At 40.8% G+C, this 22,209-nt stretch overlaps 1 protein-coding gene across 1 annotated transcript in view; it reads right to left on the minus strand.

Annotated features, from left to right (window-relative positions):
- rev3l (REV3 like, DNA directed polymerase zeta catalytic subunit) overlaps nt 1-22,209 on the minus strand; it is a 48,508-nt gene that overhangs the window by 9,195 nt on the left and 17,104 nt on the right. The window contains 23 exon segments of the mRNA XM_003977766.3: nt 1,373-1,482; nt 1,602-1,808; nt 2,005-2,113; nt 2,557-2,801; nt 3,024-3,165; nt 3,479-3,597; nt 3,769-3,887; nt 3,996-4,111; nt 4,300-4,411; nt 4,493-4,685; nt 5,150-5,275; nt 6,654-6,733; nt 6,846-7,636; nt 8,161-8,969; nt 8,971-11,822; nt 11,958-12,100; nt 12,495-12,729; nt 12,860-13,000; nt 14,267-14,409; nt 17,174-17,258; nt 18,685-18,789; nt 19,022-19,116; nt 19,241-19,388. Coding sequence (XP_003977815.2) covers nt 1,373-1,482; nt 1,602-1,808; nt 2,005-2,113; nt 2,557-2,801; nt 3,024-3,165; nt 3,479-3,597; nt 3,769-3,887; nt 3,996-4,111; nt 4,300-4,411; nt 4,493-4,685; nt 5,150-5,275; nt 6,654-6,733; nt 6,846-7,636; nt 8,161-8,969; nt 8,971-11,822; nt 11,958-12,100; nt 12,495-12,729; nt 12,860-13,000; nt 14,267-14,409; nt 17,174-17,258; nt 18,685-18,789; nt 19,022-19,116; nt 19,241-19,388 — 7,225 coding nt within the window.

Raw genomic sequence — 22,209 nt, forward strand, 5'->3', positions numbered from 1 at the left:
AGAAGTCTGTAGTAACAGTTTTAGAATTATAAATTATAGCTTAATGTAAAGCTACTTAAAATTTATTTGGTACCAAAATAGATTTTTAGGTTGTGGTCAAAAACTCTGTGGCAGCTTGAGGTGTCCAAAGAGTCCAAATCTATTTGGACTCTTTGAGCACTGCGCTGTAATGAACTCATTAAGGATCCCAGGATGAGTCAGGTTGGTAAATATTTTTAGATCCCACTTTTGCATTTTCATACAATAATTTTTGCCTTCCCTCACAATAGTTTTACATTCCCTCACTATACAGGCTTCCATATTTCAATCATATGGAGATGTACACATTACACTGACACAGTCCTGGTTAACCTGGGGCTGACCTGGGGCTAACCTGACTTGAGACTTTTTCTGAGAGACACAATGTAATTATAAGCACAAGGACTCTGAAGCATTTTTCGGCTGTTTCAGCAGAGGTATGATGCACTAGAAGATGCAGAGACTCTAGAGGCTTGCTACTGTGTTATACAGCGATCATGCCATCTACGCTTTAAACTCAAGTGCCTGCCTACATCACTAAACACGACAAAGCAAGTGAGTGGCTTCATGTGCAGCTCATCATGAACTCAATAATATAGGTAATAAGTTGCTTTTTGTTCATATTTTCATTTGTGGAAATGCATACAGACGACATTACTTTGTTGTTTTATGATACTTTTTAATTAAGAATACAAAATGATAAAACTAAATTATCGGATCAAAACCAGTCTCTCGCTCAGAATGTCATTCATTTCTGCAGTGGCACATTTAAAAAATTAGTAAAATAATAAATCAAATTGTTGTCTGCACGGTCCTCCAGATTCTTGTTCTATACATCCCCGGCCCCTGTCTCTCTCGAAATTTTCAACTTTTCATTCATTTAATTCCATTTTCTAATGATCTGATGCTGAAATCATAGCATATCCACAGGTTATAAAAGGGAGATTCTAGCGTATAATACCTCAGCCAAAACTGACCGTTTCTCTTTCAAAAAAAGACAAAATCTCCAGTATCTTACTATGTGTGAGCTCCAGGTTAAAGTAAAACTAAATGTAGTCCAGGTTATCCATGATGGAGGCTGCATCAGTAAGTAATGTGTATGTCTTCATTGGTTTGATACATGGAGGTATCGTGAGGGAACATAAAACTATTGTGAGGGAACGCAAAAGTGTAAGGTAAAGGACTGTCACTGAAACCAAACAGGGTCTTTAAGTTATAGTTAGAACAATTACCGGTAAGTCATGAAGTTGTCAGTAGAAGCTACAGCATCATAGACATAAGCTGTGAGTTCTTGGCAGCTTTAAGGCATTACGAACTGTAATCACAGAGCAGCAGGAAATATTTTATTTTTCACCTGTCTGTGTCTCCATACACAACACGTGCGCCCCATTTCGTTGTGTCATTGACCAGTTTGATGGCTCTCTCCAGTGTCTCCCTGGCTTTGTGTACAATGCTGTCTCCAACCTGGAAAACAACAAAAGGTTAAATAAAGTAATGTTGGACTGTGTAGTACTATGGTTCTACAGAAATGACTGTTTCAAGCCATTTACAGTTTAGTTGGTCAGCCTTTGAAAGAAGCTCACCTCCACACTAGGCATGCGCCCAGAATAATTGGCTGCTGTGTAGCCAAAGGTAACATTGGCAATTAGCTTGAGTCCGAGCTGTCGGGCATCAAGCAGCCTCATCAAGGTCTTGTCCTGTTTGTACATCTTCATTGACTGCTTTACCATGATGCGCGTGTTCAGTATCTCCTCCAGCATGCTGGGCAGAATCCCTTTGCGTACAGATGCCTGTAGACAAATAAAGGATTCAGAATTAATCAATTATATTGTTAAAACTAATTATTCATTACAAAATAATCTTGCCACATTTAAAATACAGAGTAGGTCAACATTGATGTTATTTTAATCAGTAATGTGTCTGTTTTTGATTAAAAAAAATTTGCTGTCAAAGGTGTTTGGCTATGTCATAGTAGAAGGGGTTAACCTTGACAAAGGCGATGCCGTTGGGTGAAACAGTGATGTCATTGCGGAGTTGGTAGAGGAGATCATGCGGAACACGGAGTGAGGTGCAGCCAAATTTAAACTCATCGGGGCTATAACAGAGACATTCGTGTGAATGGTAATTCTCTCTAGCACAGGCAAGCATAAATGTGAATTGTCATAATTTCCATGATTCTATTCTATTAATTGTCATTAGAAGACATATATGCACAGTGTGCTCAAAAACTGAACAGCTATGTTTTTTCTGCAGCAGAAATACCGGTTATTTCAGGCGGTATATATTTACATATGGCATATGATTTCAAGCATTGATTGATAACTGCAGAACTGATATTGCCTTTTTTTGCACAATACACACACTAACAATATGCACAATAATACTCATATAATAAGTACAATTTCATGTATTTTTAAATAATTGAATTAAGTAAAAAAAAATCCAATTTCATTGGAAAGTATCATTAGACAGTGCTTATTACACTATCTAATAAAGGCAGGAATGCAACCTGAGAGAGCTTGAGGTGTGTGTTCTTACGTTCCCAAGCTGTCCACATGGCCAAGGCAGGTAGAGAAACAGTAGTTGTATGCAATGATGATTGAAGGATAAAGAGACTGAAAATCCAGCACGACCACAGAGTTACTGTAAAAGCGGGACTCTGGTTCCATTACCAGAGGAAGACACTGTGGTGCCCTCTGATGGGCACGCTGCTGGACACTGGGAGTAACAGGGATGTAGTTTAATGGCTTGGCAACACGAAGCATCATGGATTCAACCCGGTACTGTGAAGAATAAAGAATAAACTAAACACAGAGTTTTTATCATCCCCAGTGTAATTGAAAGCAGTAGCTCTCAGAAAGAATGTTGGGATAACCACTTAATTTTTGTATCCACACAGAATTCAAGTCATGAAGGTTTGATATCATTGGTCCATTTCTTTTGATAGTATTGTAAAAAAAAAAAAAAATTTTTTAAATTGCTTTATATGAAAGCAGTACTAGTACCTGTGACCCGCGTGTGAGAACATGAAAAAACTGTATTCCAAACACTCTGGCTAGCTCGCTGGTTCTGCCAATGATGTCCTGCTCCTGAAGAAGCTGCATGATGCCTTGCACACGGCTTATATAGCAATCCACCATTTTCCATCTGACGCATACACAAACATAATGAAAATTAAACAGTTTCAGCCTTTCGGTCTACAGTAAGTAAAGAATTAGTAGTATGTTCTGTAAGTACATCACATTTCTCAAAGTTAAAATTATAGAAAAACAGTATTGAAATGCTTTACTAACTATAACAGTACAATTCAATTTTGAAGGGAGTCTACGACATTCATTTATCACTTTTACTGTCAAATAAAAAAATCAACATGAAAGACATCATGATTTTTTGCAAACTAAAACCAATGTGAAATTGTTGTTGGTGTTGATCAAAACTTGACGTGTTTACTAGGCCAAACCTGAAGAGGTCGCTGTTGTGATCGAACCAGTCTGACAGAGTGCGTTGGCTGTACAAGGGGAAACGTTGGTGAAGCACATGGAAAGCCACGTTCTCAAAATTATAGTTGTTCAATGTCACCTGGAGGAAAAACATTGGAAGAATATTTAGACCATTTCATTTAAGTTCTACCACGGCCAAAACACTTTAGGCTTCATTGGGTTTCATGTATTGTCTTAAAATCGCCTTAAAGATAAACAGATTTATGCTTGCTATTGTCGGAGAGTGTGGATTTTGCACCAGAAAACTTGCCTCGGTCTTCATCACCCTCCAAAGATTGAGAGTGATGCGTCCAACAATGTGGATCTCTGTCATGGTGTCAGCACCGTACTCATCTTGGTCTGCAGCAAAGCGGTTCTCTGAGTTGTCACCTGAGAATACGCAGACAGCCAATTGCGGAAGAGCTGCCATTATTGTACATATGCAGATTTAAAGCATACTGGGCATACTTATATTCTTCTGGGTACAGATAGTGATACCTGGCACTCGTGACAGCTGCTGGCATAGGCCGACTCCCAGGACTGCAGCTCGCTGGACGAGGTAGCCCCATGAACGCATCTGCACCTCATACCCCACAAGGATGTCTGGATCAAACCTGAGACAGTGAAACATTTTTTCTGTACTTTAAAACGACTATTCTACCAGCTTGACTTGTGAAAAGGAATACTGAACTTGATATGAAATGCTAACATAAAGAGTTTCAGTCAGTTCACAGTTTTGGGAACATATTGTAATCTGTTTTTAGCATTATTTGCTTGCAATGTCCTGATTTCAGATACACACCTCCTCATGATGGTGACCAACTCCTGAAACAGCTCCTTCTCATTAGTGACGTATGTCACTTGCAATCCAGAGACACCTGACCGGACCAGCAGGGGTGCAGCCCTTCGTGGACCTGCTGAGGGCATGATATGATCAGTGTGATCGCATTGATCATATACAGAACCCACAGAACAATGATCAAAAAAGTGTTCACCTCGATCATGACCCTGGTGGTCTCCGTTTATCACGATGGCGCCTGTCAGTTGGGTACCAATAGTGTCTGGCAGGGACGCATCGGAGCTGATGCAGTAGAATAAGGCACATATGGGATCAAACTCTGGGTCTGGCTCGAGGTCACGTCGGGTCCTGGCATGGAGTTCCATGCCCATCAGTGTTAGGTGCTGGACCTGAGGAGAACACATTATGTACAATGCTGTGTTCAAAAGGTCACCTAAAGATGATTAGACATGGACCTAATTCTCAGCAACACAACATTTAAAATTCTCCCATAAATTGTGGGTATAGTTATTGCTAGAACCCCATTCAGACATGTTTTAATATCATTTGTAAAGATGGGACAGTTTCAATCTAATTTGAAAAACATAAATTTACGGTAACATTTCTTAAATATTGGCAAAGAATTAAATTAAAAAGTTTTCCAGACGCAGCTTGTCAATAATCAATATTTTGATACTGCATTTCATTTTAAAATTCTATTGTTTTTAATAGAACCTTTCTGAACTGTTCTGCCACACCCATTTCTATAAAGTGCCTAAAGACAATCTTGAATGTAACAGATGCTATATAAATAAAGGTGAATTGAATTTTCGAATAAATGTACTGTACTATAAATGATGTTTGTGCAGCTCACCTCATGTAATGCTTTGGCATCCTGCAGGTTTCGCATACTGATTTTGAAGCCATATGTATTAGATATGCTTGGTCCTTCAATTTGGGAATTGTCTTTCTTTGGCAAATTCAAAGCAGCAAATTGATTCTGTACAAAATACAGACAACAAAAACAAAACAGGCTCATTAAATAAATAGAAATAAGTTTATGTAGATGACACATAATCACAAAGTGTGTGCCTTATGGTATAGTGATCTTATTAATAGCACTGGCTGAAAGTCTGAAAAACACACGTCATGATTTTTAGGATTAGGGATAGGAAAAGCCATTCACATTCTTCAAGCACAATTCTTATGCAAAGCTCCCTTACAGGCAGTGTATAAAGGGAAGAAGACATATATACACAAGTATAAATAAACTAAGAAAAGAAAAAAATAGCACTGCTAATGTAAAAGTGATTTCCACAATTGTAAACATGTTGTTTGTAGCTGCTGTAATATTGCACTGGGTGTGTGTGATTATTGTACATTTTCAGCATTTTGTGTTGCTATCGGTCTGATTGTGGCAGGAAGAAAAGCTGTTGGACAAAATGTGCTCTGTGTTTAATGATGCTTTCTGCTCTGCTGAGTCTTAGATATATGAATATATGACAGGCAAGGCATATATAATATATATATATATATATATATATATATATATATATATATATATATATATATATATATATATATATATATATATATATATATATATATATATATATATGCCTAAGCAAGGCATACATGGAGCAGCATAACCAGGTGGCTGGCATAGTGTACAGGAACATCTGCACCAAGTATGGACTGGCGGTCCCAGGGTCCAGGTGGGAGACACCCCCGAAAGTGCTGGAGAACAAGCAGGCCAAGATCCTGTGGGACTTCCAGATCCAGACTGACAAGATGTTGGTGGCCAACCAGCCTGGTGGTGGATAAACACCAGAAGACAGTGGTGGTGATAGATGTAGCAATCCCAAGTGATAGCATCAGGAAGAAGGAACACGAGAAGTACCAAGGGCTGACGGACGAGATGGAGAGAATGTGGGGCATGAAGGCAACAGTGGTCTCAGTAGTGATTGGGACACTGGGGGCAGTGACACCCAACCTGAGCGGATGGCTCCAACAGATACCAGGAACCACATCAGAGATCTATGTCCAGAAGAGCGCAGTCCTAGGAACAGCTAAGATCCTGCGTAGAACCCTCAGACCCCCAGGCCTCTGGTAGAGGACCCGAGCCTGAAGGAAGGAGGCACCGCCCGCGAGGGAGAGATTTTTTATATATATGGAGTGAAGAAAATCTATGAGGAGTCCCTCTGCTCCCAGTTCAGTCTCAACAATCTTTAATTTTGACTTGTCAAATAATCTTGAAAATGTGATGAGTGGCAGAGCACACTTTATTAATAAGGTGGTTGACATTAAAAGGTAGCATATACAGTGGCAGCAGCATTATGTCCCAGATTTTTTGGGGCTGACTTAATGTTGACTCTGACCTTCATCTGTGTGGTCAGTAGCACCCTTTTCAGTGGGTCAGTCTGGCTTCTTCTCTGTTGCAGTCGCCGACAAGCAGGATCTTTTGTAACAGCACAATCACACAAAAAGAAATGATTCAGTTCAATGAAAAGATGCCATAAATTAAATCTTTTGGGGGAAGAAAACAAATTTTACGTTGGTCAGTTCCTTACCCTCAGATATGGGTGTACTGCACAGTGGCTCCATTTCTTCCCGGTTTCTTTGCTGTTTGCTATTTGGAGTACTGTTAATGAGTAAAGGACTGGTCTCATTTTCTTCTTTGTTGGTGACACACAAGGGACGAATGTTTTTCTTTCTTTTTTTTAAAAGGCAGCACCTGGGGGACACTGGGTGGTTTTCAGTGATCATTTTCTGCTGCAGCCATGATGGCAGCTCCAGGGACTCAAGGGGAACAGCTAAATCATCATAATCCTTTTCACTGGGTCTTTTCACATCCACACTGCCTCCATCTGAAATTGGACTCACCTCTGTGGATTTACATGGAGAGATTGTGTTTCTCATAGGAGATATAACGAATGACATGTTGTGCCCCTTTTGTCCCTTGATGTTTGAGAGGCCTTCACATGGCACTTTTTTCAATTCTCTTCCCTCTGGATTCACCTCAACATTAAGCCTGAGGCCTTTCTCTTCTTTTCTCACATTATGTAACCTCTCGTACTGTTTTTGGGCTTCCAGCCACAACTCCAAGTGCTTTCGACTTGGTGGGTTTCTGCAAGGTAGGAGGATGACTTTCTTGTCACCAGCTGAGGCTATCTTTTTGGTTGCCTCCGAGTTTCCTGCTAGCTGCACCTGGGAAGATGATGTAACAGTTGCGGCAGGGTGTGTCATGGCAGAAAAGACTGTTTTCCAAAAATGTAGGCCTTCCAAAGACAGCTCCCCGTTGAACTCTTCAAGTTCTTTCACCAGCCTGGTACTCACCATTAATTTACGACCACCAACCTCCCTAGTCAAAAGACATGGTCATTAATAGGCTGTTGTAATACAGTGGAAACAAATTAATGGAAACTAAATGGTAAAATAAAAGCATGCCTGACAAGGAGGTTACCCTGGTAACAAGTTTCTAACATGATTGGATAAAGTGAAATAAAGCCAACTGCAAGTCACACTTAACTGAAGATAAGGAGCAACATCTTATTCTTTCACTACAAGCAATTTAATAAGAAAAATAACATCAATACTTTCAAGGAGCTTACTACAGCTATAATCCATTGCTTGTAGCAACAACCATCAAGCAAAGGGTGAAGTAGTGTGAGAAAATGTGGGAGGTGTTAATTGTCAGATGTTGATTACATAACAAAATAAATTTTAAATCAATTTCACCAAAAAAGGACATATTTCGAAATCCTAAAACTTTGTACACAACAACCCTTCAAACCTTGTGAACAATCTTATTTTGTTATAATTTCTGTGTGCTCCCTCTACTGGTACTAACTGAGCTTTTGTCTGCCATCTATGCTTTGTTCTTACTTTGGTTTTTCAGGTGCATCAGATGGGTTGCTGCAGAAGGGCTCCTGAAAGGTAGCCTCTGACATCTCCAGGTCCAGTAGAGTGCAGAGGATCTCATCCCGAGTTGGAGGGGACATTAGGGGCTTGAGGATATGGGTGGCACTACCTGTCCCTCGCTGCAGGTGACTTGCTCTTACCTGGGACAGTGAGCTAATCGAGCATGGAGAGCTACTAGGTGTAGTGGATATGAGTCCGTCCATACCTTCTGGAAGCTCCCCTATGGGAGAACCCCCATGTTCATCAAATGAAGAACTTATTCTTAAAGGCATGACTGGGTCGATAACAGAGAAAAGCAACTCTTTTTTTTCACAATGAAAGTCTTGAAAAGGGCTGAGCATGTGGGCTTTACTGGAAGCCCAGTCCCACTTTTTCCTTTTTGCTTTCTCAGAGTCTAGGAACGTGAGGTGATTTGATACAAAGTCCACATTCTCAGGTCGTTCAAAGAGGTCAGGGCTGATAGGTCTCTCTTTGTGAAGCTCCTCCCCACATCCCAGTAACTTGTCAAGCTTCTTCTCAAAGTCCAAATGTTGAGCAGCGGACACTTGTTCCTGGCTGACATCACTCAGGAACTTAACAGGTAGATTTTTATCAGTCAGGACAAACTGATTTCCACTGTATGGGCTTGAAAACTCTGTCTGGTCAACTGCATTTATATCAAAGTTATAACTGTTAGGGAGTTCTGGTGATAAGCTGTCCTCTATTAAGCAGTCCATGCCTGGATCTGAGAACACAGGACGGTTATCAGAAAGGGTTTCTTCCCGCTTCACTGTTAGGCTTGGCTGAGTGTGGTTTGTCTTGCCTTTCTGTATTCTGTTTTTTTTTGTCTTTGAGGATAGAAGATGTGGCTTTTCTGGATCTAGTTGCTTTAGCAGTGGAATCTGATAGCACTGTTGTCTGAACATTGATAGGGGAGTGAGTATTTGTACCAACAGTTTGTAAGGGAAGGGCCTGCCCTTGCTGCCTCTTCTGAAGAAGTTGTTTCAGGACAGCCAAACCAGAGAGGGTGTCTGAGAAAGCGGACATGTCACCATTATTTGGTAGTGAGGCAGCTCTTGGTTTGACTTCTTTATCATTTTCTACTAAAGATGTATCCACTGGAAGTGGAGAAGCTCTGCCATCCTGCAAGGCCTCTATCTTCACTACAGTGGTTTGACAAGCTTGTTGCTTCAATTGCGCTAGTACTGAAAGGTTGTGGCTCACTTTCATAATGGAGGTCTCACAGTCCCCTGCCTTAGGTTCAATAGATGAATCAATAGATGATACAGTCTTTAAACCGCACTGGTTGCTATTCACTGGATGCTGAAATGAACGGAACGTTTGAGAGGAGCCATCAGAAGGAGGTAGCTCATCTTCAGTAAAAAGGTGTTGGGAGGTGTCTTCACTGAAAGCATCGATTGTGGAGTTCGGATTTTTCTTTTTGCGGGGCCTTCTCTGTTTTGGCATGATTGCAGAACTACTGACCATACATTCAACTGTGTCTTTAGCTTTCATCTTCTGCATTGGAGCAACACTACGACATTGTTTCATCCTTTCTTTTATGTGTCCCACTTTCTCTGAAAGTTGATTCACTTTGATTGACCTTCTTGCTCCGTTTTTAGTTTCCGAATGTTTATTAAGTTTTGGTGCTGCTTTGGATGAGTTTGAGTATTTCCTTTGACAAGCAGAATTAAGATAAGGGTCGCTAAGGGGATCAATCAGCTGTTTGGAACTCCTGGCTTCCATAATAGATTCACTTGGTGACCAACAGCGTGGCGGTGTTGAGTCTGCTGGACTTGGGGATCTGTCAGAGAGATAGCCTAACTCTATCATTACATCAGTATACTCCTTGCCATGGTCATCTGCATGTTTACAGTAACACGGTTGAGGGGGTTGTAGAGAAGGGAGAACCACGTCTTTTTGACATTTTTTAGTCCGTTTCACCCTTTGACCTTGTCTGGCTTGAGGTTTAGAGGAAGTGCAGATAGTTTTCTTATTTGTAGTGTTGACCTTTGTCTTTCTTTTGTGTTTCTTAGCTTTATACTCTGGTGTGGGAACCCTGACAGCTGTGGATTCTGGAACTTTGGGCCAGAAATCTTTGAGAGGGGCTAGTTTATTGTATTGGTCTATTCTGTCTGGGGTTAGCATCACCATTTGCTCCTCTGTATTAACTTTGGATATCTTTACCAACATGTTTTTTTGTCCTTTAAACCTGTTGATAATGATATACTTGATGATTACAGGGGGTTCCTTTTTGCGGCGTTTTGTGAATTTTATCTCCTGTCCCTTCGGGGTAATCTTGTCCTTGAGTCTTTCTCTGTGGCATACTGGATTTTTGGAGAGAGTGGCACCTGAGTGTAGTCCATCCTCTTTATCATACGCCATCTTTCGTTTGGCTCGCAAAGTGTATTTACTACCCGGTAGTGCTAAATGTTTCATGCATGTTACTTTTGCTCTTAGCTCTCGCAATGGGTTTGACAAATCCTCTCCAAAATCTTTACCTTTCTCAGAAGAAATGGACATGGTGGTGTCAGGCTGTTTTGATTTAATAAGGTCTATAGGCCTTATGTTCCATTCTAGCCGCTCCTTCGTCACTGGAGTTCCCTCAATACTTGGATCAACATTAACTGGCTCAGTCACTTCAACTGGATTAGGCTTTAAAACCGATGTCTCTGGATCTGCAGTCAATGGACAAACAGGTGTGACTGAGGTAAAGCCAGGATCAGCATGGGTGTTACAGATAGAGCTTTCTACAGTGCTGGATTTGTTCCTTGGTCCCACCATACCTAACTTTTTTTTATTAATCTTTGGCCCCGATCTGCGAGCGTGACCCAAACCTATCCCACCATCAGGATCACCCAGCTTTTTGTTCACAACTTTCTTCCTCGTGAGGCAGTTTGACAGGATGACACTGGGAAAGAATTTATAATGGGCCTCTTGCTGGGCCACTACTGTCATCTCTGTCTTATTTTCTTGATAGTCCTCATACCTAATTTTGAGTTCACCGATATCGCCTTCTTCACTATCCTTTGCCATTCCTGTGTTTTGTCGATCAAGAAACTCATCCTCCTCTATGGGTGACGGAGATGAGTTGTTCTTCAGAACAGGACCAGAGCTTTCCTTCTGGCTTATTTCTAACTCTGTTTTAGCTGAACCATTTCTAAGCTCTGAGTAACAAAGTGAAAAGGTTCTGTGGTTCTGAAGAATGGACAGGCAGTTTGTTTCTACATTCTCAATGCTGCCGTACTTTTTCCTATTTTTGGTGACCTTTCTCTTACTGAATGTAAAACTTTCCAGATTCGTATTATCCAGACTGATTGAGGTTTTCTTGTCATATGTGTACAGGGTTCGTAGGTCTTCTTTGTCCATTGAGATAGGAGACACCTCGGGATGAATAGGGTGTTTCACTGGTGGGATGTAAGGGATTTTCTTATGAACCTCAAGCCCTGTTGAACATTCACTACTGCTGCCCTGGCTATTTTTGGAGTGAAAGTGTTTATCAAGTAGCTGCTCTGTGTCTCGCACATGAACTGTTCTCTGCTCAGGATGAACAGTCTCTCTCGAAAAAACATTATTTTTCCCAAGCATATTTTCTGCAGCTATGAGAGAAGATTTGGTCCTAGAGCCACTATCTGTTAAGGAGGAATCTGTCAACATAAAAGAGGAGAGGAACCTTAACAAGTATAATAACCAGTGAAACTTGAATTCAACTTGGATTCTGTGCAAAGAAGCTAAAAATATATGAGCTACAGAAATTGAACATATATTTAGATATAACTTACCATTACTGTCATCTGCAGCGCCATCCACTTGGGGGATGGACAAATTGGCAAACAGGGAGTTATTCCCACTCCAATCCATGTCATCATCTGACGACTCCTGCTGCTCATCACTAAATCCATCTTCTGGCTCTTTGACCCCAGACCTGTACACATAGAAATTAAATATTGTGACCGGTCTTCATTTGCGGTTGTAGTTGGTTGTAGTTGCGTAGATTTTTTTCACACTTGTCCATGTGTTCAAACAGGCAAACAAGATAGTCCACCTGCTTTTTTGAGGCGATGTTGAAAAACACTGGACAATCTGATGTGATCCTAGATCAGGCACCAGGAAATTTGTCGGGGCATCAATCATTAATAGCAATAGCACTGCGTCTCCCATGGACTATTGCTATTGTGCACTTCACTGCAGGACATTACGGATTCAGCTTGTAATTTTGTGAGCTGTGTACAGCATAATCTAACCATCTACAGTATATAATAAAGTAATGCAATGTGTATAATGAAAGGTTTCCATTCAAACATGCAGCGATTACTTGCCTTATTGATGAGAAATTCTCAGGCTCATTGTCCCATTGTTGTGACATTAGGAAACTGAGTTCAGCTTCTTCCTTTTCCAGCTCTGGTCCTGCCTCTTCTTCATCACTGTTGCAACGGTAGCTACCAGCTCCAGAAAATGATTGGGACTGGGAATTCTGCCTGATGGGGGTCTTACAGAAACCATCATCCTCAAGACCTGCTAGCAAATCAATGATGGTATGGTCTTGACTGCCATCTGCGTCCAACAAAGAAATATATAATTAAAAATATATTTAATGTTTCTGCAGTGTTCTTTGCATGCCTTTAGAGACAACCAATACAGTTACAGATCTAAATTGAGTTTGAAAGCCAAATTATTACTATACCCAATAACGAATGGTTGGATGTCAGGGAATGTGGAAGAAAAGATGCAGTGTTTTCCAGAAGGCTCAAGATGGCTTCTTCATTGACGATGGCCTCCTCTGGAAGTTTAGCACTGCTCCTCGCAGAGTCTGGGATATTAACATCTGATGAGGAATATTTATGTCAACAGATCACACTTGTGTAACAACCCATGAATCATTTTCAAAGGCATTCGATATCCTGACCAAGGAGGGAGTAAGGGAGGCAGACAGACAGACTGACTTTTGAATAACTCAAAAAGTGAACAGTTTTGAATTTTAAAATTACTTTATTTTCACGACCATAAGTCGACCACGTAATAAAAGGCGCATTCTCAGTTACGGGTGCTATATCTGTATTTATTTTCTGTATTTATCTGCCTCATAGTCTTTGTGAAGGAGTGTCTGCCTTCCGTCATCCAGTGCTCTGTCCGTTTCCGTGGCAGCTGAGAACCATGGTGAACGACGACTTCTCGTGCCCCGTTGTGCATATCGCCACCATGCTGGTCCCTTTTTTCTCTACTGTGTGGGTCAAAGGGATGTCAAAAGTCAGAGGGATCTCATCCATGTTGGTGATGTGGCTGGGCACGGTTATCTTGTCACAGCAGTAGGTGCAGAAGATGGCCACCCTCTCCTGGTAATTCGTGGGCAGCTGCTGCGCAACAGTTGTCCTTGTGCGTATGGAGAGATGCCGCCTCCTCATAAAGCAAAAACACCAAGACGGACCTCCTTGGAAGTGCTCAATGTCCATTTCTTCAGCAATCGCTTTGGCCTTTTGTCAAATGGTGACAGTAGAGACGCCCCTTCCAGTTGTTCGCTGTTCCACACCCAACTGTTCCACTTGGTCTTCCAGCTCGGGCCATCTTGCTTTGTCCCCGCGGAAACTCAGCTTCGTCTTCCACACTTGGCACAGTTCACTTTCTTGTTTTCTCCACTTTCTGACCATGGACTCACTTACATTAAAATGTTTTGCAGCTGCGCGATTGCCATTTTCAGCCGCATATTCGATGGCATGCAGTTTAAAGTAAGCCTCATACGCGTGTCGCTTGACCGGCGCCATTTTAGGGGGTCCTTACGCATAGGTGTGCCGCTAATCGATGGGCGGAGCATTTTTCGTAGTGCACCCACCAAAGGCACACAGTAGATTTTGGAACTCAGTCCACACACAAGGCGCTCCATATTATAAGGCGCACCGTTGATTTTTGAGAAAATCTGTGTTTTAGGTGCGCCTTATAGTCCTTGCTGCTTTATAGTACTACAATGCGCATGTTTCAAAAACTACGTTCAGTAAATGAAAACCAGTGAAAACCAAACTGTAACATACTGCGTAAGACCAAATTGATTACACAAATGTAGTCCTCCTTTCATGTAGCCACAAAATGTTCTCCTCACCTGTCTGTAAGTCTCTGTGCACCTCCACAACATTTGCAGGGGTACACAGTAGTCTCTCAGGGGTCAGAGAGTCAGGATGCAGGGTAAGTTCATCAAGTAAATCTTCCTGGTCTTCCCCATCACCAACAGAAAAACTCTGTGTCCTGAACAGGGTGAGATAAAAATCATTAACCTGTTGGTCATTAGGCCTCCTGAAAAAAGTAGGATTGTGGCCAGCATAACTTTTGACCTGCTGCTTTCCAAGTGTTTTTTTCTCATTTTTTATGGTCTCGGTTTGATTCCTGTCTTGTCCCGTCCTCTCTACCTAATGAAACCTTATTTACCCTCATGTGTCTCACTTCTCCTCCTCTCCTTGTGTATTTAAGGCTACCTCTCATTTCCTACTGTACTATATTTTATTAAAGCACCAACCGCCTCTAAGGATGGCGAGATTGACCGATTCATATTGGTGGTCTAAAACAATGTGCGATGCAACTACACTAATGAGCAAAAAAATCAATTTTGCATTACAGCATGTCAAACATTACTTTATGAAATAAACAAGTATTATTGTTGGTCAAAAAGTTGCTTTAACGCGTCACAGTTTTGTGCTGTGTCCGCATTTATTTCGTATTTCTACTGCTTTTTCTGTTCCAGCCAATCACCGACAAGATGGTTGAGGGGCAGGGTGGGGTTAGAGCAACCATTTTAGCAATGGTAGCGTAGCACAGATACATTTTGGATTTCAATGTGTGTTTATGACAGTCACGGAAACATTGGAGAGAGGGGTGAACTTGTTTTGTTTTTTATTTACTTTGAAGATTATGTGATGTCCTGCTCATATAGTGCACCTTTAATAAAGATCTGTTAATGCTCTGATTGTCCAAGGAACTGAGGTCGCTGACAGGTCAGGAGAAGAATGCTTTCAGAAAACTCATATGCAAACTTTTTTGGACTTTCAGCATTACTTATTCCATTTATGGTGAGCTCACCTTGAACAACCAAGTATTGTTTATTTAAAAGTAGCATTGGTTTCTGTACGCTACTAAGGTGGTTAGTTAAGCCATCCTCAGCTTCTATTATGCAATTACTTTGTTACTGAGAAAAATGTAAATTCAGGATGTCAGGAACATTGACAAGATTAAACTATTAGATTTGATTAAAAGTTTTGCTTTGCTTGTTGGAGTTTCATGCTGTTTGCTTGCTCATGGAATTCCACAAAGCTCAGTACTTGGTCCAATTCTATTTATTTTATACATGCTCCCTTGGTAGTATAATCAGGAAGCTTTCAATAAATGTGCTAAGCTACACCCAATGTGCTAAGCTGACACCCAATTATATCTATCAATGGAGCCAGCCCAAATGCATCAGGTCTAGCAACTCCAGACCTGCCTCAAAGACAGAAGGGCCTGGATGTCCAGACATTTACCACAGTTGAACTTGGAACTGAAGTTATCACACTAGGCCCAAAACATTTGAGGAATATATTCTCCACTGATGTAGCCTTGCTGAGTGGTATTAACCTTGCTGAACCTGAACGTTGGTGTCTTGTTCAATCAGGATTTGTCTTTAGATACCCATATAGATATCTATATTTGGCCTGTCTCAAGGTCTGTCTTCTATCACCTGTGCAACATCACTAAAGGAAATTCCTGCCCCACAGCAAATGCAGAAAGATTAATCCTTGCATTTATTTCCTCCAGACTGGATCATTGTAATTCACTTTAGGCTGACTACAAAAGTCATCGAGAATGCAGCTTGTGTTGACGAGAACCAGGACCAGAGACCACATTAGACCACTGTTGCCTTCTCTACATTGGTTCCCTGTTAAATTTACAGTAGATTTTAAAATCCTTTAAAATGAGTTCATGGTCTTGCTGCCTCTCATTTAAATAAACTATCAAGTCTTTATCATCTTTGAAAATGCGTATTGTTACTAATTCTGTAGTTCCAGTTATTATCATACATAGACAAATTCTCCTCTCCTCTCCTCTCCTCTCCTCTCCTCTCCTCTCCTCTCCTCTCCTCTACTCTCCTCTACTCTACTCTACTCTACTCTACTCTACTCTACTCTACTCTCCTCTACTCTACTCTACTCTACTCTACTCTACTCTACTCTACTCTACTCTACTCTACTCTACTCTACTCTACTCTACTCTCCACCCAGCCTGCTCTCCTCTCTCTTTACCCAGCCGGCCATCAGCAGGAGGGTCCCCCTACATGAGCCTGGTCCTGCTCAAGGTTTCTTTCTATTAAAGGGGAGTTTTTCCTTGCCACTGTTGCTTGTCTGGGGTTAGGCCCTGGGATTCTGAAAAGCGCCTTGAAACAATTTTGATTGTATAAGACGCTATATAAATAAAGGTTGATTTGATTCGATCATCCATCCAGAGTGTTGTGCTCTCAAAACACAGGTTTTCTACTGGAGTTTCCAAAAGTAGTGCGATGCAGAATCTTCAGCTACCAAGCTCCATTTCTCTAAAAACCGCTCCCAGTTTGGATCCGGGAGGCAGTTATTTAAAATCAGACAAAAATTCTATATATTATATATATACATATACGCGCACGCACACACACACAGACACACACACATTCTGTAAATGCAGCATATACTCCAAGTCTGTCCAGGCATCCCTTCCCTGTGGCTCTCCTTTACATTTCTTCTTTTCCCTCAAAGAGTTTTAAGTTTTTCTTTACTTGGTTCGAGGCTCAAACGACAGAGTATGTTTTGTGTTAAAACTTTGACAATACAGGAGAAAACAGTGTGTTAAAATGTTAACAGCGTCACAAGAGTTTGGGACTGCCTCGAGATGATGGCCCTACCCAGGTTTAATGGAAAACCAACACAGTTCTACCACAGCATGTGCCGTCAAACAGTGTAGTGGAAAAGTGCTTCATGACAAGTGATTTAATAAAGATAAAGGAACTTACATGTCAAACTCATTCTCCTTCAAAATCTCCTTTACTCTATTCATGAAGATATTCTCACTCGCTGTTACAGGGACAAATCCACGATCTAAAGAAAAGCAGAAATCCAGACAAGATGTAATTATTTACTTACTGCTGCATTACATAGTTTTCTTTCAAAACCCTAATACAGATGCTAAAAGTGGTGAAACAATATAATGAGCTCTGAGGAAAGTGACTCAAAAAAAGCACAAAGACCTCAGAAAATCAGGCACCAAATGAACAGAAAACACTGAAAATATATCATTACAAAGCAGTGCATGTGGAAACATCTCCCTACACTTACAGATGTCTTCACCCATTTCACTTCCAAATGTGTTTACTTAATACTTCCTTATGGTTGTGATTCTGAGTGTCAATACTTTGACCATAAATTATTGATGATGATGGCAAAGACGATGGCAAACATTGGTGTAGACCAGGGGTGCTCACATTTTTTCAGCATGCGAGCTACTTACAAAATGACCAAGTCAAAATGATCTACCCACCACAAAAATGCAAAACATCTAATTATTTTCAAATGTATTGAGGATTCTTTTTATGTACAATGTATGTTGAAGTACCTTGCATAACCGAATGAGCCAATATTGCAAAACAGACTATTAACTTTTTTTTGTAATTGCCTGAGTTTACTTTGATGACTTGAATCAGCCAGGGATGCATAGTCCGGACAGTAGCTGTTGACAGCCAGCCTCAAGCACACTTTCAAATATTCATCAGCCATGGTGGAACGGTATTTGGACTAAATAATCTTCAACGCACTTCGAAAATGACATCGTGAAAAAAAAGTCCACCTCCCATTCCGTATGAAAGTGATATGTTTTTGTCTTCTTACTTGGTCCCGCTCCCTCATTCATTTTGATGACCATAAGATTTAGCAATGGCTTAAAATCAGAGGTAATTTGCTGAATAGCTTAGCGCCGTTGTTTGCCTAAAGGTCAAAATTCAGTTGTCATCTGACTGGTTGCCCTGTATATCAATCAAGTAACGGGATTGATGATAGGCTGATATTTTTTAATGTCACGCCGCAATCGACCAGTACTACCTCCATGATCAACCGGTAGATCACGATCGACATAATGAGCACCCCTGGTGTAGACAGACAGCTTGATGCAGCTTCAGCTTTGTCCACAGGACACCAACAACTACACTAAATGACTAAATGAGAAAGCGGGCGTCTCCTGGAGGAAAGGAAAATACTCTCAAACCCTCAGAAAGAAAAGAAAAACTCTCCAAAAGGATTTTTAAATGAAGCTGACAAATAGAATACCTCTATTATCCTCTTATATTACCATAAGGGAACAATGGTTCTCTCCAGAGATCTGTAGCTCAGTTCAACCACACTTTAAGGAAACTGATTTTTACTGCTTTTTTTTTAACTGATTTTTACTCCATCCTCTTTATCTAGTTTAAGCAAATAGTTTCAGACATGCTTCACCCAAACTAAGGGCATATTAAATTGTGATTTTGCTCACCTTGTGAGTCAGGAGTGTCTATCTGGGATCCTTGGTTGTTCTCTCTCCTCCTGTGCTTTTCATCCTCCCAGATGGCTTGCAGCCCAGGGTTCCTGCCAATCTGATCTGGACATACGTTACAGTGAAAACATAAGAGCATGGCAGTTTCACAGTTTATTAGTATCAGTAGGTGGACCTTTAATCCAGTTAAGAACATTTTTGACAGTGCACTTTAATAATAACAACCTATTATTAATTAAATAAAAAATAATTATAGGGCATGCAGTATCTATTTTTTTTAGTGAGCTGCAAAAGATGTTAACAACTGACTGATCTAAAAGTTATGACCAGAGCTTACTTTGTATTTCAATGCGGTTAAGGATGTCAGCAGCAACAGCATCAACCTCCAACTCACAAGTACTCTGCTTCTCCACCTCATCCAGAACTAAGGAACTGCAGATGGATTTAAGACAAGACTTTTTTTTTATTTTTTTTATTTTCTTTAAAAATGATACCCTTCTCCACAGTTTCATGCATTCCCGCAGTAAAGACTAATAAAACTGTAAACAGGACTCACCAGGGCAAGGTGCTCTCTTCCCACCGGACAAATGTGCCTCCAAGGATACTGTCATTGACCTTGGAGGTACAGGGGGTCTTAAAGGGGCTAACACCGGGACAACTGCCAGGTGACTGCAAGCCTACCACAACCTCTGCTGCTGCATTTTCTAGAGGACAGACAGCACATCAATCTCAATTTCTTGCAACAACAAATTAGGGGGCTATATATTTTCAAGCTCTCTCCCCAGCGATTTCAGAACTGAAGAAGCCTTCTGGATAGAAGGCGAAACGTCTTCAAGAGAAGAAACCCAGTCCAGTTGACAGAGAAAACTACCTTGGATACAATGACCTGGATGACTGAAAATTTACACAGACAACAAATTAGCATGTTATTCAACACACATCTCATTTTGGTCTGTCTATTTTCTGGCCTAACCAGGAGATGACCAAGCTAGTCATCAGGCTACAGAACAACATATACTGCCAGGCAAGCAACACATCCTTGTGATTAATATAGACAGACATAATGTCTTGCATTATGTTGACTTATTTGCAGTCCAGCATATCCGTCATATTTTTAAAGGTAAATTCATATTTAACACCAGATCTGGTGAACAGGTGAGAGGCTGTTGTCCCCTTAGTTCCCAAATCTTCTAATCTAATCTAATGACAAGTTAGGGCAACATTACAATCCAGATATGCACATTTTGTATGATGTAAAGGTACGATTTTTTGCACACGTACAGTCTTATGGTTTTATTTTGATTTTTTTTAAATAAACTGTAATAACTTTCATTATCAAGGATTGGTTAAGGTCTTCTGTTCATACAAAAATAAGTCCGATCTCTCTTTCCACATCATAGATTCAGAAAGTGAATGGACTTATATACGGTAAATATGGTACTTAAATACGGTAATGGCCTTTTTTTGTTTTTTTTAACTTTGAGCTGCAGGGGAGAGAAAAATGTATATACAGTGGTGGTCAAAAGTTCACATACACTTCTAAAGAACATAATGTCATTCATGGCTGTCTTGAGTTTCCAGTTATTTCTACAAATCTGATTTTCCTCTGATAGAATGATTGGAACAGATACTTCTTTGTCACAAAAAACAATCATGATGTTTGATTCTTTTATGACTTTATTATGGGTAAACTGAAAATGTGACCAAATCAGCTGGGTCAAAAAAATACATACAGCAATGCTAATATTTGGTTACATGTCCCTTGGCCATTTCTACTTCAATTAGGCGCTTTTGGTAGCCATCCACAAGCTTCTGGCAAGTTTCTGGTTGAATCTTTGACCACTCCTCTTGACAGAATTGGTGCAGTTCAGTGAAATTTGTTGGCTTTCTGACATGGACTTGTTTCTTCAGCATTGTCCACATGTTCTCAATGGGGTTTAAGTCAGGACTTTGGGAAGGCCATTCTAAAACCTTAATTCTAGCCTGATTTAGCCATTCCATTACCACTTTTGATGTGTGTTTGGGGTCATTGTCCTGTTGGAACACCCAACTGCGCCCAAGACCCAACCTTCGGGCTGATGACTTTAGGTTTTCTTGAATAATTTGAAGGTAATCCTCCTTCTTCATTGTCCCATTGACTCTCTGTAAAGCACCAGTTCCATTGACAGCAAAACAGGCCCACAGCATAATACTAACACCACCGTGCTTGATGGTAGGCATGGTGTTCTTGGGGTTAAAGGTCTCACCTTTTCTCCTCCAAACATATTGCTGGGCATTGTGGCCAAACAGCTCAATTTTTGTTTCATCTGACCACAGAACTTTCCTCCAGAAGGTCTTATCTTTGTCCATGTGATCAGCAGCAAACTTTAGTCGAGCCTTAAGGTGCCGCTTTTGGAGCAAGGGCTTCCTTCTTGCACGGCAGCCTCTCAGTCCTTGGCGATGCAAAACACGCTTGACTGTGGACACTGACACCTGTGTTCCAGCAGCTTCTAATTCTTGGCAGATGTGCTTTTTGGTGCTCCTGGGTTGACTCTTCACCCTCCTGACCAGTTTTCTCTCAGCAGCAGGTGACAGCTTGCATTTTCTTCCTGATCGTGGCAGTGATAAAACAGCGCCATGCACTTTATACTTACAAACAATTGTTTGCACTGTTGCTCTTGGAACCTGCAGCTGCTTTGAAATGGCTCCAAGTGACTTTCCTGACTTGTTCAAGTCAATGATTCTCTTTTTCAGATCTGTGCTGAGCTCCTTTGACTTTCCCATTGTAGCGTTTGTGGGTGTTTTTATCCAATGAGCCCTTTTTAAATGGCCTCAGAGAAGTCACCAGCTGTAGTCACTCATGATCACTCACAAGAAGTTAAGAGGCCATGCTATGAAGCTCATGTCATTGACACAACTTTCTAAGTCTCCAAAATTGCTCATTCATGTTGCTGTATGTATATTTTTGACCCAGCAGATTTGGTCACACTTTCAGTTTACCCATAATAAAATCATAAAAGAACCAAACTTCATGAATGTTTTTTGTGACAAAGAAGGATCTGTTCCAATCACTATATCAGAGAAAAATCAGAGTTGTAGAAATAACTGGAAACTCAAGACAGCCATGACATTATGTTCTTTACAAGTGTATGTAAACTTTTGACCACCACTGTAGATGTATCCATTATAAGAGCGTTTTGCACTCTTTGTTGTATGGGGCTCGGAAGCCGCGTTTCTGTTGATTGCACCAGGGAAGAAATAAATCAAGCATGGGACCCTTGTTTTGAAGGAAGAGAGTCAAGCATGAAGTTTACAAAAAAAAAAACCTTTATTAATCTCTATAGTTGGATTGTCTGTGCTCAATGAATAACGGCTTTCTGCAGGGCTGGATGCTCTCTGAGAGAAGAGAGGCTCTTTCAGCACATGATGGGTGGGGGTTTCATCCTCAGGAAGCATAGGACTAAACTGTGATTAAATGCACTTGGTCATAAAGGGTTTTTCATTAGGAGAAGGTTGAGTTGAATTTCTGAGCATCTGGTTCAACAG

The sequence above is a fragment of the Takifugu rubripes genome, chromosome 16 (genome assembly GCF_901000725.2).
Source record: "Takifugu rubripes chromosome 16, fTakRub1.2, whole genome shotgun sequence".
In the NCBI taxonomy this organism is placed as follows: Eukaryota; Metazoa; Chordata; class Actinopteri; order Tetraodontiformes; family Tetraodontidae; genus Takifugu; species Takifugu rubripes.